This window comes from Ursus americanus, chromosome 22, assembly GCF_024610735.1.
Source record: "Ursus americanus isolate L20-20 chromosome 22, mUrsAme1.1.p, whole genome shotgun sequence".
NCBI lineage: Eukaryota > Metazoa > Chordata > Mammalia > Carnivora > Ursidae > Ursus > Ursus americanus.
The window spans coordinates 3,398,924-3,415,678 of record NC_142148.1 but is presented as its reverse complement, the minus strand read 5'-3'; the positions used below and the strand labels follow the sequence as shown (position 1 = coordinate 3,415,678).

Genomic DNA, 16,755 nt, shown 5'->3' with positions numbered 1-16,755 from the left:
GAGAGGAAGAAGCAGGCTCCCAGTAGAGGAGCCCGATGTAGGACTCGACCCCGGAACGCCAGGATCACGCCCTGAGCCGAAGGCAGGCGCCTAACGAATGCGCCACCCAGGCGCCCCAGACGGAGACTTTCAAAGAATGGTCTTAAAAATGCTCGAAGATCTGAAGGAGAATGTGGAGGAATCCCAGAAACAGTATGTGAACAAGATGGAAATATCACTAAGGAGAAAGAAAACCTAACAAGATAGGAGAAGGGTGATGAAGGACTTACTGTCGGAATTACTTCATATATAGATGGATTAAACTCTTTAATCGAAAGACAGAGCCTGGCAGAATGTATAAAACACGCGGTCCACTCCCTCTACAAGAGACTCGCTCGAAGGTCCAAACACGCACGCAGGTCACCTGACGCCACACGCACGCAGGCCACCTGACGCCAACACGCACGCAGGTCACCTGACGCCAACATGCACGCAGGTCACCTGACGCCACACGCACGCAGGTCACCTGACGCCAACACGCACGCAGGTCACCTGACGCCACACGCACGCAGGTCACCTGACGCCACACGCAAAAATGAACTCAAGATGGATCAGGACCTAAATGTGAGACTAAAACCATAAGACTCTTAGAAGGCGGTGTAGGACAAAAGCATCGTGACACTGGATTTGGCAATGATTTCTTGGATGTGACACCAAAGACACAGATAACGAAGGGAAAAAACAGTCCACCCTCGTGAAAATCAAAACATTTTGTGCATGGAAAAACACCATGCACGGGGTACAAAGGTGACCCACAGGATGGAAGGAAATACCTGCAAGTCTTATAACTGATAAGGGATTAATTCCAGAATATATAGAGAACTCCTGAGACTCAACATCAGAAAAACACAAACAACCTGATCCAAAAGCAGAGACAGGATTTCAACAGACATTTCTCCAAAAAGGATACACAAATGGCCAATCGGCACATGAAGGATTCGCGCAACATCACTAATCATCAGGGAAATGCAAATCAAGATGACACCTCACACCCATTTAGGATGGCAACTATCAAAAAACCAAAAAAACAAGTGTTGGCAAGGATGTGGAAAGATTGGAACCTTTGTGCCTGGTTGGTGGGAATATAAGCTGGCACAGCCACTGTGGGAAACAGGGTGGTGGATCCTCGTAGGATTCCACGCAGAACACCATCTGATCCATAGTGTTCCGCTGCTGGCATATACTCAAAGAATTGAAAGCAGGATCTCAGAGAGATAGTTGTACGCCCATGTTCAAAGCTGCATTATTCACAATAGCTAAAATGCCAAAGCAACCCAAGCGTCCATTGAAGGATGAGCAGATAATAAAATGTGGGATATACATGTAACAGAATGGTATTCAGCCTTAAAAAGCCAGGACATTCTTCAGTATGAACCTGCAGACATTATGCTCAGTGAAATATGCCAATCACAAAAAGACAAATTTTATATGATCCCACTTACAATTTCCCACATTACTTGTGATAGGATCTGTGTCTGCCGTGATAGATTTTGATTTGCCTTTTGATGTAATTTTTTAATTTTAAAAATTGCATGTGTTTCCTTCTACAAGGTATAAACTGGCTTATGATCCGGCAAATTGGGTCACCATAGATGAACTCTCAGGAACAGTTACCACCAGGCAGCACATTGACCGAGAATCCCCTTATGTAAATGACAGCTTTTACACAATCATCGCGCACGCTGTTGACGATGGTAAGTGTTTACCCAAAATCAGGGGAGGGAGAAGTGTGTTTCCTTGCTTCCTGAGGGAAAATACCACTAGTGAGAGTCTTTTAGCACAACTGGGAAAAATATATAAAACAAACCTTTTTAGCACTATGCATCCATACTGGCAACTATTTTTCACGATAATTTTTAAAATGGCAAACCAGGGACGAGTGCCACGGAAAGAGGGGCGGTATTCATTCAGAAGAGATGATTGAACCAATGAGGAAGCCACCATCAGACCCAATGTCTCTTTTATCCCTCCATAAAACAACTCTTTAGCTCTTCCTCAAAGCTGGTGGTGTGCGATAAATATTTAGCACAGTTTCCTTGTACTTGGAATGGCTTATCAGCTCTGGTAAATGTGACTGCGTGGGGCAGATTTGTCATAAACCAGGGTGAGCAGTGCTCTGAGCATGTTACAACACTTCTCTCTATGATCTCCCAAGGTTGGACTTTGCAACCTGCCAAAACACAGAGTTGAATAAATAACAATTCTCAAATAACTTTAATAATTGTGTTTAAGGAAATCTGTGCGTTAAAGCCCAGGTTTTAAGGGAAATGTAGGTGTATGTCCCATTTGTATGATTAACTAGTAGAAGGTTGTTTAGGAAGATTTAAATCTGTGATCCTAATCAGTCTTCAGTGGGGAAAGAGCAAGGGTGGGGGGTGTCCATCTTCCAGGGACCCAAAGGAAAAAATGTGGTGGGGTCCAGAGTACCCGCTGCCTAGTGTCCCCTAATGGTTAGCACCTTGCGAGACTATAAAGCCTGGTGACAACCAGGATTCTGACGTGGACACAGCCAAGAGCCCGAACATCTCCACCACCATGTCATACCTGTTTCACTCCTGCCCCACTCCCTTCTTTACACCTGGCATGACTCACACTGGGAAAAATGAATGATTTCATATTATACCTGGTTCTACAAGTGATTTGTGGTGGCAAGTATTTTGTTAACTTACCCTTCCCAGATATTCTGAATTTTCAGAAAAGCAGAACAGAGCAAGCACCTAGAGGAAAACTTACAACCTTGAAAGGGAAATGGTTTCAGTGCAATGACTCCTTTCCCCTGAGGATAACACTGCTCATTCTCCGGGGGGGTGTGTGCATCGAGCAGGCTCTTTAACTAACAAGCAACCCTTCCTGGAACTCCCCCATTTCCAGGCCTCCCGCCACAGACTGGGACAGGGACCCTGATGCTTTTCCTGTCTGACGTCAACGACAACGCCCCTGCTCTCCATCCCCATTCTCGATATGTGGAAGTCTGTGAGTCTGTGCTGAATGAGACCCTCCTCCTCCAGGCAGAGGATGGTGACCTGGAGCCCTATGCAGACCCCTTTACATTTGAATTGGACAAATTGTGGGAAAGTGCAGGAGACACATGGAAACTGGGGGAAAATCGGGGTGAGTATTTGTATTGGCCAGGCTTTATAAAGGACTGAAAATAACCTGACTCTAACCGACCCAGGCAAAATAATAATAATAACAGTTATTATTTATTGGCTTTTGTAACTGAGAAAGATGCCAGCTAAGCCTGTGTTCTAGCACAGCTGGTTGTAGGCGCTCAAGGGACATCCCTAGAAGACGTTGGCACTGTGGGTCTGCCTTTCCCTGGGTTCCCTCATTTTCAGGCAGGCTCTCGTCGGGGCAGCAGGGTGGCTGCTGAAGTCCCCAGGACTTATCCGAGCACCTGGCAAAAAGATTTATATCACTGTGTGGCTTCAGTCAGCTGCCCCACCAATTATTATGGGTGGGAGTTGGGAGGGCGGATATGCTGATTGGCTGGTTCTGAGCCCATGCTGGGCCTTGTTGGGGTCTGGGCTTTGCATCTTCTGATCTGCATGGGCTGAGAGTTCAGGAGGTGGGAGCTCTCCCAAAGGAAAACTGGGATGCTGTTCCCAGTAGGAGCCGCTGGCATCCACTGGCAATATTCTCCTTTGAGCTTCTATCAGTGCGTCTGTAGAATGTAGCATATTGTTTAGATGAAATTATGAGCTCATGTTTACAGTTCCCAGAGCCAGAGTGTGTAGTAAACTATTGGACTTTGCCCTTGGCTTCTGGGAGGTGAGGTTTAGGTCCTTGGGATGTCTTGCCTGAAAGGAGCGTGTTTGTTTACCCCGGTCTTGTACCAATAAGATACAGACGTGATTTAGGGCCATGGGGGCATCCATTGATCTCCAGCAGCCCTGGGGACTGAGGTCAGCCATTGGATGGCCAACCAGATTCACATGACTGAGTCTTGATAAAGTTCCTGGACGCAGGGCTCAGGGGAGCTTCCCTGGTTAGCAGCACTTCAAGCACATTGTCACTTACTGGTGTGGGAAGTGACCCCGTCCTGATTCTGCTGGAGAACGGGGCACTCTGCGTTTGGTGCTTCTCTGAGTTCTGCCCCATGTGCTTCTTCTCTTGGCTGATTTTAATCTGTATCCTATTGCTGCGATGAACCATAACTATGAGTGCACAGCCTTCAGTGAGTTCTATGGGTCCCTCTGGAGAACTTTCGAACCTGAGCACGGTCTTGAGAACCCCTTGGATTTGCAGCTGGCCTCAGACAGAAGTGAGGGTGGTTTTGGTGACTGTTCTTCTAACTTCAGAATTGGCTAACTTTTGTCCAGAGCCGTAGCTCATGGGAGGGACTTAGTAAATCTCTGTTGAGTAGACGAGCGAATGAGCAAGTCAATGCATGCAACGTCCGTTTCCCTTTTGCAGGTCGGTCAGTTGAACTTTTAATGTTGAGAAGCCTCCCACCGGGTAATTACTCAGTGCCACTGCTCATCGGAGATAAACAGGGACTTTCCCAGAAGCAGACTGTCCACGTGAGGGTCTGTTCCTGTCCTAACGGAGTCACGTGTGGGGAGCCCTCGGCCGCAGTCACAGGAACTGGGCTCCTCGTGGGTGCCCTGGCCCCTCCCTGTGCAGCGTTCATGCTTCTGGCAGGTCAGTCATCTGCAGGGGGCAGTCCTGGGGATGTGGCTCCTCTCTCCAGGCCGTAAGCCAGCAGTATGGAGTCCTCTGGGGCGGGGAGCAGAAGATGGCAGAGATCAGTGCGATGACTCGAGAATGACCCCTGGGCCCATCAGAGCCCAGACTCAGACCAGACTTTCCCAACCTGGTCAGACGTGCTGCCTGTCTGGCAAAAGCAGCTTCTAGAAATTTAGTAGACAGCAATTTATAGCGATGGACCTGATAGAGGAACACTGTGGCTCATAGTAACGCTGGCGGTGGCAATGTGCAGATATCTTGGCTCCTGGGCTTGAGGACATGAATAAGCAAGCTAGATTTTCAAATGAACAATACAATTGTATTGGCCACATGGTATCAATCAATTCAACCAATAGTTATCTAGCACTGACTTGCGTCCCAAGCCACACTAATTATATAGCTACAGAGATGATCAAGACACAGTTGACCGTGTCTGTTCATGGCTGAGTTACAAGTCATCAGAACAAGATCCTGTTGGAATCTCTGATGAAGGTGAGCTGTCCAACTCATTTCCCTGCTCTGTCTCATTATAGCCACTCTGCTGTTCCTGCTGCGATGCTATTTTGTGTCCGAAGTCAGGCCCAGAAGCTCTGAGGAAGGCCAGCAGACTCTGATTGCATATAACGATGAGAGCAAAGCCATTTCAACCCAGGTAGTGGAGTCTAACGCTTCCTGTTTCCTGACAGTGAGGTCCGTAGTCCACATACATGGTTTTCCACTCACGGAGCCCCTGTCACTTCTTCACGCTCACTCATATTTGAGTAGCAAATGGGAAAAAGATTCCTGTGAAAACTGTCCAACTCAACTAAATTGAATTATTATTTTAGGTCACTAATTCTCAATGAGAGGCAATTTTGCCCCCCAGGGGATGTTTGGCAATGTGTAGAGACAATTTTGATGGTGGCAACTTGGTTGGGATGGGGGACATAGCTTTGGCTTCCAGGGGATGCAGAGAGGCCAGGGGAGCTGCTGGACACCTGGCTGCACATGGGACGGCCCCACCACAGAGAAGGTTCTGGCCCAACGTGCCAGCAGTGCTGAGGTGGAGAAGCCTTGCTTAGGGGGAGATGGTGTTCACTGGGGGACCTTCTCTAGATGGAAGTGTGTCGTGCTCACTGATGAGATGCCTGGGGTGGTGGGGAGGCAGAGCCCGCCCCTCCACTCTTGCCTGGCTGAGGCTGGGCACAGAGCTCACTGGTCTGGCAGAGACAAGACCCGGGCTTTGCTTCTCATTAGCTTCATCTCATTGAGCTTGTCATTCATCCCACATCCTCACGGGTGAACCAGGGAGGATAAAAATCAACCCAACAGATTGGCTGTGGATCAAAGACGACATGCCCTCCCCCAGACACAAGGTAATCAGCAGGTAACTGATGGAGTTTCAAACTGTTCCTGCTGATGCTGACCTTGCCGTGTGTCCTCACAGCAGCCCTGGGCTGGGGTTAGCTGGGAAACCAGACGAAGGCACTGTGAGCTCTCCCGTCTTCACCTAGAACGAAGGGTGGTTGGTTTAAAAATGGAAAGCCAAAGAAATTCCACAGGGAACACCATCTTCCTGCAGAGAGGATGCAGGTGGCCCCATCTTGCTGTTGTCATAGATCTCCACCCACGATCTTCTCCTGGAGGGACGACACATGTTGCACCAAGTAAGATGCTTTTGAGAAAAGACAGTCCAATTAACTTTGGCATTATGCTGGAGTAGACGGGGAGATATTCTGAAACGTGACTGGTGACTGGAGAAGCTGGGGGTCAACTAAGACCCCTTGGGTCCTCCCTACATTTTCTCTTCCTTTCTGGCTTGATGGAAAGGGGAAGTGACAGCCTTGGGCAATGGTAGGGGTGTGCATGCCTGTGCGCCCATATAGGCCTGCTTTGAGCCCTTCCTGGTGTGGGGTCAAGAAGGCAGGGATACAGTCCAAACTCTCCAGACAGCTGGACCCCCAGAAAAATTCCTCCACCCCAGCAATGACAGCTGCACTTCACTGTTTTGATTTATTTGTGAAATCTTGAGAAGGAAACCATCTTGACAAATAGCCATGCTCCATGAGGCAGACAGGATCCCTTGCCTTGGGCAGTTTCACTCTACTCTGATACTCAGTCATCCAGGAAAATGGACATGGCTCCTGGGCCCAGGTGCTGAGCTCAGCCTCCTGCATGGGGTCAGGGCTGAGGCAGATGAGCCTGGAGGAGACCAGTGGGGAAGTCGCCTCCCCGAGCACTGTCTGTGGGCATAGCCAAGGTGGGAGAGAAGATGGTGCCTGGGTACTGTTCTTGTTCCCAGTGGCTCAGTGGTTGTGTCTTGGGGAAGAGGAAGCAGCTAGAGAAGCAGAGGGTGTGGAAGGGAAGCTTGGTTGTTGCAGAGCTGGGGCCAGGCCAGTTGGGGGGCTTCTGGTGGCAAGATGACACCAGTCAAGGACTGGCTGTCAGAGGGAGGAGAGAGCCTTCTTCTGTCCCCTTCTTGCCCCAAAATGTTTTCCCCTTGTCTCCTACTCATAGCTCAGGATATGCCCCTGCTTCTACCATCATATCTTCAGGGATCTGAGGCCTGGGATCCAGCAAATCTGGGTTTGGATTCCAAAACTGTGGCTTATCAGACACAGAAGCTAACGCATCCTTGGCTTTCATACACAAAGATAGATTAACAATGCTCTCTCTCTCTCAGGTTTATTGGACAATTTAATCAACTAACGTGAAAACGTTAGAACAAGCTAGGGCATTGGCAGGCATGCAATAAAAGTGGCTGCCAATATTAGTATTATTAACAGTAATTACTAATTATGTCTTTGTAACCATTGGTTAGTCGGGCCATTTCAAAGTGTACATGCTTCTCCTCTATCATCCATCTTACGGGAGTATCCCACGCACATACGCACACCCAGGGACCTTCTGGGCTCTTGGGAGGACTCACCTCATCCAAAGTGCCACTGCTGATTCCACCACCTTGTCATGTCTGCAAGATTGCATGGACGCCCTGCTCTGAGAAGAGAAATGCAGTCCCAGCAACATTTGGGCCCTTGGTGGACGTGTGTTCGCTGAGGAATGAACAAGGCAGTGCACACAGCACCGCCCACCCCTGGGGACCACAGGAGTCTCACCACCAGTCTTGGAAGATAATGAGCTTTAGATTCTGAGACCCTATCAAAACAGGAGTCCTTTTCCCACCATCCCATGAGACAGGGAACAAGAAACTCCTCCTCCCGACCGGCAGTTCTAAAGTTTCTGGATTTACGGGATAGGTGTATTTTTCAGGGTCTGGATGTTTTCTGTGATGGTGTTGATACGTGTTTCAGATGTCATTCCTTGCTCTCCGATTATATTTCTGCCTTCTGTAATTTCAACCCCATCACATTTCTTCCTGTGTGTTTCCCACAGGGAAGGCCAGATGTCAGGGATCACGTGTCAGTCCTGTTGCTCAACACAGCTGAGGCCGGGGCTGAGCTGGGCGCGAAGGTAAGCACGGCCTATTTGCTGCTTGGGTTTAGACAGAGAGGTGGCTTTGCGGAGGGTTTCCATGGCAGCGAACACTCCCACCCCCCCATCCATGAGGTCCCTGTGCAAGCCTGCTCCACTCCTGCCTGCACCCCAGCCTCCCTTGCAAAGCCCCGTGACTCCACACAACCCAACAGCTCAACAGCATCCGATGACCCTGTGCCCACATTTCAGCCTGGCCAGTGCTACTGTCACAACTTCCTGCCGCGTGCACGTGCCACTGGTGCTAGTGTACTTTTTACCGTATTTATTTCTCTAAGTAGACTTCAGTCCAAATAAAGTACGTTTCTTTAAACAGGACATTCTATATTTCAATGGCAAACAAAAAAAAAAACAAACAGTTTTACTGGTATGAAGAGCAGAGAAGGAAGTGGAAAATAGACACAATAGAAATAGAGCCTAATAATTCTGGGTAGAGAATGCCGCCTGCCAAAGGCACAGGGTCTCTGAGGAAGGTAGAGATAGGAAAGCCGTGCTGGCACAAGATGGAAACCCCCACCCCCACGCCCTCCATGTCATCAGGAGGAGTCAGAAACGGAATGATTTTCTCACCATGCAATTCAACGTCATTTAAGCCCGCGTTCCCAAACGGCTTAAACCTTCCCTTCTCTATGGGGTAGATGATCTCACTTCAAAAAACAGCAAGTTAATCCAGGGCTGCCATAAATTACTGAGCAGGTCCCTGGCTGGGGGTGAGCAGGGGCAGGTCCAGCGGGCATTCCGCCCAGCAGTCCATGCTCCTGCAGGAGGACTGCCCTTTCTCTCCTGCACACAGACGCTGTGTGCGCTGGTCTGGTGGTGCTTCCTCCCTGACTGGTCTGTTAGCTTCCAGAGGCCAGAAAATCGCTCCTGATAAGCACAAAACAGCTCTGATTTACTGACCATGCCCTGGAGTGCGTACCCTGCAAGCACCATCCCACTGACACTTGGCCAGAACCCCTGGGGGAGAGTAATCACCTTTCTCCATCTACAGGGGAGGAAGCCAAGGTCTCTGGTTCCTATTTCTCTGTGTGTCTCCGTGTTCCCTTCACTGCGCCTCACAGATAGAAATTGCACCTGTGGTGCCTGGTTAACTATGCCGCCATTCACACACCTTCCCTAAGTTAAGTTGTCACATGATTTTTTCAGTAACCTGATATTTTAAAATCTGCTGCAAAGTGTGGACTATCTTTAAGCATTGTTAAGATCCATTGCCTGCTTTATTCTCTTTGAAATTTTGTTTCATTATTGAAGGGACTCATAAAATAACAGACACCCGAAGCAGAAATTGCCAACAGCCTCATCCCTGAATCCAGACAGTTTCATTTGTCCCCGTCACTGGCTAGGTCTTATGCGTGCACATACTCAATGTTCGAGCATGTACGGTATTACAGATGGAATGTTAGAGTCCTCACCTACAGTCATGGCCAGCCACGCCCTCCGTTTTAAGAGTCTTCTCTTGCATCTGTCCTTTTCCCTCTTCCGCTCCCATTCTCCCTCTCCTCATCAAAACTAGCTTCTATGTGCATATGAGCGTAGAGCAAGGGAAGGACACACATGCATTATCTTCTAAGTAAATCAGCATCTCCCCCTAGGATCCACAGGACATGCTACCACGTGCAGCGAGAGCACTGGACCAGGAGTACTTTGTCTTGGGGACTCCAGGGCATTCCAGAAGTTCAGTGCCTGTTGCGGTAAGCCCTCTAATGATCGACAGTTGGTTCCCTTGAGGGGTTGCCCTTCTAGAAGATTCTGTGATACTGGTAGAACAAACACAAGTCAATGAAAACCTTCTCTTTTATCTAACTAGCTAAGGTTATTGTTGGTTGTTAAGAGTTGTTATTTGATAGTCCTGATCAAATATGATGCTTTTTAGAACACCCACAAATAAATACATTTTCTCCTGTCCATCTGAGGGTACCTGAGGTCATCTGTTTCAAGCATGGCTGTGGCCCCAGTCAAATTTCAGCCCTCCTGCCAGCTGAGCCCTGACACCCTCCTGCATCATGTCTTCATGTGCTCTACATGCAAATTCTAGAACCATTGCTTTGCTTTTTAAAATGATTTTTCTGGGGGGCTCAGTCGGTAGAGCATGTAACCCTTGATCTTCAGGGTCATGAGTTCAATTCCCACGTTGGGCGTGGATCTTACTTAAAAAAGTAAAATAAAATAAAATCTTTAAAAAATAAAATGAAATGATTTTTTTTCTGAAATAATTTGGCTCTTAAGAAGTTGTAAAAATAAGTCAGAGAGTTCCTGTGTACCCTTCACGCAGCAGCTTCCCTCAAGGATAATGTAACCACAATACTTTATCAAAACCAGAAAACTGACTTTGGTGTAATGCTATTAATAGACGTCTCAAATAGAGACCTTATTTGGACCTTCCCAGTATAAGTAGGAACTATTTTAACAAAAAATGTACTTTTTTTTTACAATTACTAAAAGAGATATTCAAGGTTCAAAAAGCTACAATTTTTGTGATGGAAAGCTTCTAAAAAAGAATTCGAGATCTCTATAATTTCCTTTTCCTCAGGCTGTGTTTGAGCTAAGATAAAAACGTGCTGTTCTTTTTTGCACAAAGATGATGCCGTGAACCTACCCTTGAAAGGGCTTGGGCATTCATATATTTTGTGTCCCTCTGGCTCTGGTAGGGCTGGCTTCATGGGCATGGATGGACCCGGGCAGTCACACAGGGTCCCCTGCTTGGTTTAAAGCTCTACGGTCACCATCTTGAAAGTCTTAATATTTGGATAAGTGGTCTCACATTTTTAATTCTGCACTGGGTCCTGCAAATTATGTAGCCGGTTTTGGGTCCTAGGGAAGAATGTACCTCATTCACAAATGTTGCGTCTGAGCCCATGGCACGAAGTGGGCCTTATTGGGCTTTTGTGGACCAAAGATGGGACTTGAAAATCTCATAGTTTCATACTCCATCCCCACAAAGCAACCAAAAACCTTGCCTATGGATTTTTGCTATGGATAGCTGTGCTCACTAGAATTATGAGAACTTTAGTGCAGAAATTCAAAGCAATATGATTGCAAGAAGTTCTAGTCATATGTCTGCGTCCTTGGGTAACTTATATGAAACCAGTAACATTCCCATCCTTGTTACTTTTGTTTTACTCATTTATATATATTTCATCCTTTTTAAATATAAGGGTTGTGACATGCTTTTTGAGCCAAGAGGAGTGAGAAACGGATATTCTACTCTTGTAAGTACTGATGAAGGTGTTACTATGGAAAGAGTTACCTTACCCTGCTAACTGCTGTGGGAAGCCCTGAAAATTAGAAATTTGAAAAAAACATGCCCAACATAAAAATAAACTAAAAGGATACATAAGTGTGGAAAAGCGAGTTACAAGTAATTAAAAAACACACATCTAGACTTGGAAGCATAGATTTTTTCAGTCCCTGGCAAATTCCTTTTGTTGCTGAGTCGCTAAGAACTTGGCCAAGGCCTGAATATTCCTCTCTTACACAACTTTTGAGCTAAGGGGGCCACAGAGGCCCTCTGGTCGATTTTGTTCCTAAACTTTTTTAGCAGCAAAATTCTTCTGTTCAAATGAGATCCTAGGAAGAATGCCGTTATAATTAAAACAGATAAAAGCAGCTTATTATTACCCATTTTGAGCACATGCAATCAGTAGAAACAGTGGTTCTGCTGGAAACAAACACACAAAATATAAGAAGTCGGATGTTGTAGATGAAGTTTGTGAAATCATGTTATCTTGGCACCTAATTAATTCCACATATTGTTGTAAATTGGTTGTTAAAATATCAAGAAAATTTGGATTTCTGCCAATGAACAGTTACAAATATGAAATTTTTAGGTAGCTCAATTTATAATACCAAGATTTCCTTTGATTAAGCAAACAGGAGATGAAAAATTTCTTGAATTCAAGTTTCATAAAAGCAAATTATGAAATGTTTGCTTCTATTAACATATTGGGGGGACTCAATTAAAAAGATGTAAACTATTTTCCGTTATATTACAAGCCTGCTGGCTGGTTCCACTCTGGCTCCCTTCAACCCCAAAAGCCATGACATTGAACAGTCTGGTGATGACACCTGCAGGGCCTCCCCTCTCTCCCGACACACAAATAGGAGACATGTGCACACTGTCCTTGGCCTAACTCCTCCCCTGGGACAGCCCTCCACCTGGGAGGTGGCCCTATCGGTCCGGCAGCAGAGGTCACTGATGCGGGGAGCAGGAAGGGGGCTCCTCAGTGGTGTTCGGATTCTGCTTGTTTGCTTTGCAGGTTCACCAGGACACCGTGGTGCCCAGACGATGCCTGGACACAAGGGCAGGGATGGTGGCGGAGGCCCTGAATCAGGTGGGAAGGGCTTCCCTTTGCCTGTGCACCAGCTGTGGGTTCTGCTTCTGCCTCTGACTTGAGGTCCCTGGACCCTGTTTTGTGAGGTCTGGTGATGCTTCTGCTGACCCCTCCCCTGGCTGTTATGAATGGACGCCACATGGCCATGGGCTGTGTGGCCTGAGGAACCAAGGCGTGGCGCTCTGCTGTCACATCCTCTGTGTCAGGCCCCAGAGTGGGAGCTCCAGGCCTCTGTGAGGCCCCCGAGGCCACGGGGAGTCTGGTGCCTCCCCAGCCCTGCAGGACAGACAAAACCACAGACACTCTCTCCAAGTCTAGAGGCAAAGCCGGACAGTCCAGCCGCCTTTGGGAAGGGGCCATGCACCCTGCAGCATCGTCGCTGCTTCCGGAGCTTTGTCAGGCCCGGCTGGGGGTGAGGAAGACCAAGAACGAGCTGCACCGAGAGGAGCGTCTGCCCGTGTCTCCCGGAGCTGACGCAGCCCCTGTGGGGACAGGGTCATGTCACACGGCTGCCCCACACGTGGTGGCTGAAGACTGGCCGCCAGAGGAGGACACGCGTGCTCAGAGACATGGCTCAAGGTGGTCAAGCTGCAAGGGCGTGGATCCAGGGCTGGACACGATGGGCCCACGGCCGACTCCCTCCAACGACATGGAGAGAGCCCTCCCTTCCACACTTCCCCATCGGTAAAGGAGCCCCGAACGGCACAGGACATCCCCAGGGTGATGCTGTGCAGAACGGAGAGAGCGGCCGCCTGAACTTGGCGAAGCCTCGGGCTGACCCGTGCACACACAGGGGACTATGCGGACGGGATGAAGGTCCCCACCCTGCGGCGCAGGGGAAGGCCGCCCTCCCGCCGAGGCCCATCCTCCCCCACGGGCCGGGCAGCCAGGCAGCATTTCCTCCGCGCGAGCCCAAGCTCTGTGCGCGGTGCTATCAGAGGAGAAAACCTCAGATTCAAGGCCTGGCTCTTTTCCCTGTGAGCTTTCTAACTTCGTTTGGGGGGGGGGGGGGTTATGATGAATTATTGATCTTATGGGGCCTCTAGAATCGCTGACTCAGGGTGCAGAAGCCCGCTGCTCTTTCGTTCGCCTCGGGGGCTGAAGCTGAACTACGCAGCACGGACTCACTGCAGATTCGCTTTGCTCTGCGCGCACCGGGTCCGGCATCAATGATCTATTCGTCTCCGCTGGAGGGACGTGATGGGACTTGTAACGCCGGGGCCAGAGCGCGTGGGCGTTTGCGAACTGGCGGAGCTTCCTTCCTTCCCCGCCCCCACCCCTGTGGCCGTGGCCACTCGGTGACCACAGTTCCTGAGTGAGTGGACTCAGGTGGGGGCCTACCTGTGCACACCTGTAGACGCAGGGCTGGGGCACGGTGTTTCCTGCTCAAACACAGAGGGGCTCCTGGAGCCCGAGGAAGTTGGTGACAGCTGGCTGGGAGCTTGGGGCCATGGGTGGTCCCCAGGGCTCCTCCACTTCCTTTTTCCAACTTTCCCCCTCTTCCCACCTCCTCACGCTCTGAGCCCTTTGGTTCTGCATGTCCTCATGCCTCCGTGAGCTCATCCCCTCAGGAACTGAGTGACAGCCTAGAACACTCTGGCCACGCCCACTCCCACCTGGGCTGCTGCGTGGCTCGGGTTCAGACCGCACCCTCCTCCAGGTGTTCAAAAATAAGCAGGTGAAAGCCCTTTAACCTGGTATGTCCACCCAACAAATGTTTCCTGAGTGTCTCAGACCAGAAAAAGCCAGAAAGGTCTTCACAGAGAGATGACTTGGGCCCTGAAGGATGACCTGGAGTTTGCTCAGTGGAGGCTGGCTGGTGGGGGCGGTCATTCAAGGGGCAGGGACAGCAGGTGCAAGTGCCAGGAGGGGAGACATCAGGGCACCGGTGATGGACGGGTCAACCGCAAAGACTGACGGCGGGAGAGGGTGGGAAGCCAGGATGAAGTTGCCATAGCTCCCTCCCAGAAAGCAGCTGGGAAGTGGGCAGGGGCTCTCTTTCCCTAGAAACATCTCTGACAGCGGGGGACAGAGAACAGCCTGCATTGAGGGGTCCCTCCAGTGGAGCCTGGAAAGGACGGGCCAGGCGTGGAAGAACCCAGCACTTACCTTCTCTTTCCCTGGCTTCTCTCCAGAAGCTCTGTGGCATGGACGTGCTCGCAGGTGACACTGGGGACCCGCCGCACATCTACGCAGAGGAGGGAGAGTGTGAAAGAGCAGAAAGCCTCAGCTCTCTTGCCTTCTCAGAGCCGGACCCATGGGCTTCAAAGGCTGCTCCACTTGAAGAAATATATTCTAAGTCAGGTGTTCCTTCCTAAAAAAAGCATGTTTTGGAGAAATGGACTAATTCATGGAGGGTAATCACCGTTCAAGGACGTTCTTTTTCTTCTTGCCCACCCTCCTCTTTCTCCTTCTTAAATCCCTCCTCGCCCTAACATGAGGATAACCATGAGCCTGGATTAAATGCTCTGATATTTTCAGAGCAGACGTCTTCCACCAAAGCAAAACAATAGGTCATGCTTTATTTTTTTATGTGAGTTTTTAGAGAAATCTTAATTTAATTGTGTAATACTTCATTTCTATTAACAGCCCTGCTCTGAGGGGAAATGAAATGATAACTTATAGATTACCCAGCAATTTGGTCACAACAGGTAATGCTGGGGAAAAATGAAAATGGATTGCTTTTAGTGATTATGTACATTTCTGTAATTATGACTCTGCTTCAGTTTAAATAAGAAAATAGATGCATAGGGTAATGTCTTTTGTAATATTTGTGATCAGTACTTTTAGTGGTTGTCAAGAAACAAATATTGATTCCTTTTCACTTTTTGAGTAAGTAAATATAAGACAAAGGATAATGCGTAAAACTTTAAAAGCCATACACACTGTACATGAATGGACACAAGGTAACTTGCATTTATTATGGACTTGAAAGAATTTAGGAGCTGTTGAACGAATAAATTCCAGTTAGATTTTATCTCTAAATAAAATTCAAACTTTAACTGGGTTTTTACTCGTCCACTTACTGCTAGTTTGTATGTGCATGGGGGGGAGGAGTTTCTTTAAAAAATTTTTTTAGAAATTTGAATAGCAAGACATATACCCTATAAACAATTTTCTTGTCTGAGTAAAGGATGCATGATGCAGGACAAAAGGGGTGCAGGTTCCTGACACCATGAAGCCCTGAGGGTCCCATCCCCTGATCACGTTATTCTGGACTCAAGATCAGGGAGGCTTAAATATGTCTTGTTTAAGCCGCCACTCTTGTGGATTTTCTGCCACCCATGAGTAAACCTAATCTTTACTGATCCGAAAGGACGGACCACAAGGAGCAGGCCACAAGTAGCAGGATAGTAATAGTGATATGATAATGATGGTAATAGAGAGTAATAAAAACAAGAGAGTTTTCTTGTCTGAGTAATTTTACTTAGTAAATGGGTAAGCAAAATTGTAAATGCTATCAGAACACTTGAATAAATACATTGGATATCTAAAAGTCTACAGCCAAATCCTAAAAAATTTATATAACTGATGGTCATCATCTTTGGTGAGTGGCCTCCCGCGCCCCAGGATCAATCAGGAGAAACACATCTTCGCTGTCCAATCAGTGAAGTATTACATTAAGTCGTTCTAGCTGACTCAGGGTTATAACTTCCCCTTCTTTCTGAAGACGTGGTACAGATATTTAAAGAAATCTCGAGTGTTTGTACATGGTTACTTCACTCATCCCCGAGTGCTCTGGGTAACTGGAAAGGAAGAAAAACCATCTCCGAAGCATTGGGACATCAACGGACACGCGAGTGTGTAGAACAATTGTGCTAATGCTAGTACGATTCAAAAGAGAGTCTAGGGCATTTGCTGGGTAATTCGGGATAAAAGTCAATTTTTAGAGAACCATGCTTTTTGAGACTGAATTGTTGACAGGGATTAGTAGGTGGTCATTAGACCTTCCTGGTTCTGAAGCAACAGTCAGAAAACCAGGGCAGTGTGGTGGATACGGCCTGCCATCTATTTTTGTAAATAAAGTTTTATTGGCACACAGCTATGCTCTTACATTGTCTATGTGTCATCAATGACTGCTTTTGTGCTGTCACAGCAGACCCATGTGGCCCACAAAGCTGAACATAATTACTTTCTGGCCCTTTACAGAAAAAAGTATGCCAACCCCTTGTTTAAGGATTTTTTTCTGGTGGGGGGGGGGACCTCCATATCGCATCAAACATAC

General features: G+C 48.0%; 1 protein-coding gene across 1 annotated transcript in view; it reads left to right on the top strand.

Moving 5' to 3' along the window:
- Nucleotides 1-15,469, top strand: part of CDH26 (cadherin 26) — a 39,444-nt gene extending 23,975 nt beyond the window's left edge. Inside the window, exons 10-18 of the mRNA XM_045795438.2 lie at nucleotides 1,591-1,733; nucleotides 2,911-3,150; nucleotides 4,456-4,683; nucleotides 5,262-5,380; nucleotides 8,101-8,178; nucleotides 9,792-9,890; nucleotides 11,355-11,408; nucleotides 12,456-12,530; nucleotides 14,666-15,469. Coding sequence (XP_045651394.2) covers nucleotides 1,591-1,733; nucleotides 2,911-3,150; nucleotides 4,456-4,683; nucleotides 5,262-5,380; nucleotides 8,101-8,178; nucleotides 9,792-9,890; nucleotides 11,355-11,408; nucleotides 12,456-12,530; nucleotides 14,666-14,848 — 1,219 coding nt within the window. The 3' untranslated portion in view covers nucleotides 14,849-15,469. The remainder of the gene's footprint in view (nucleotides 1-1,590; nucleotides 1,734-2,910; nucleotides 3,151-4,455; nucleotides 4,684-5,261; nucleotides 5,381-8,100; nucleotides 8,179-9,791; nucleotides 9,891-11,354; nucleotides 11,409-12,455; nucleotides 12,531-14,665) is intronic.
- The last annotated feature ends 1,286 nt before the right edge of the window (nucleotides 15,470-16,755 follow it).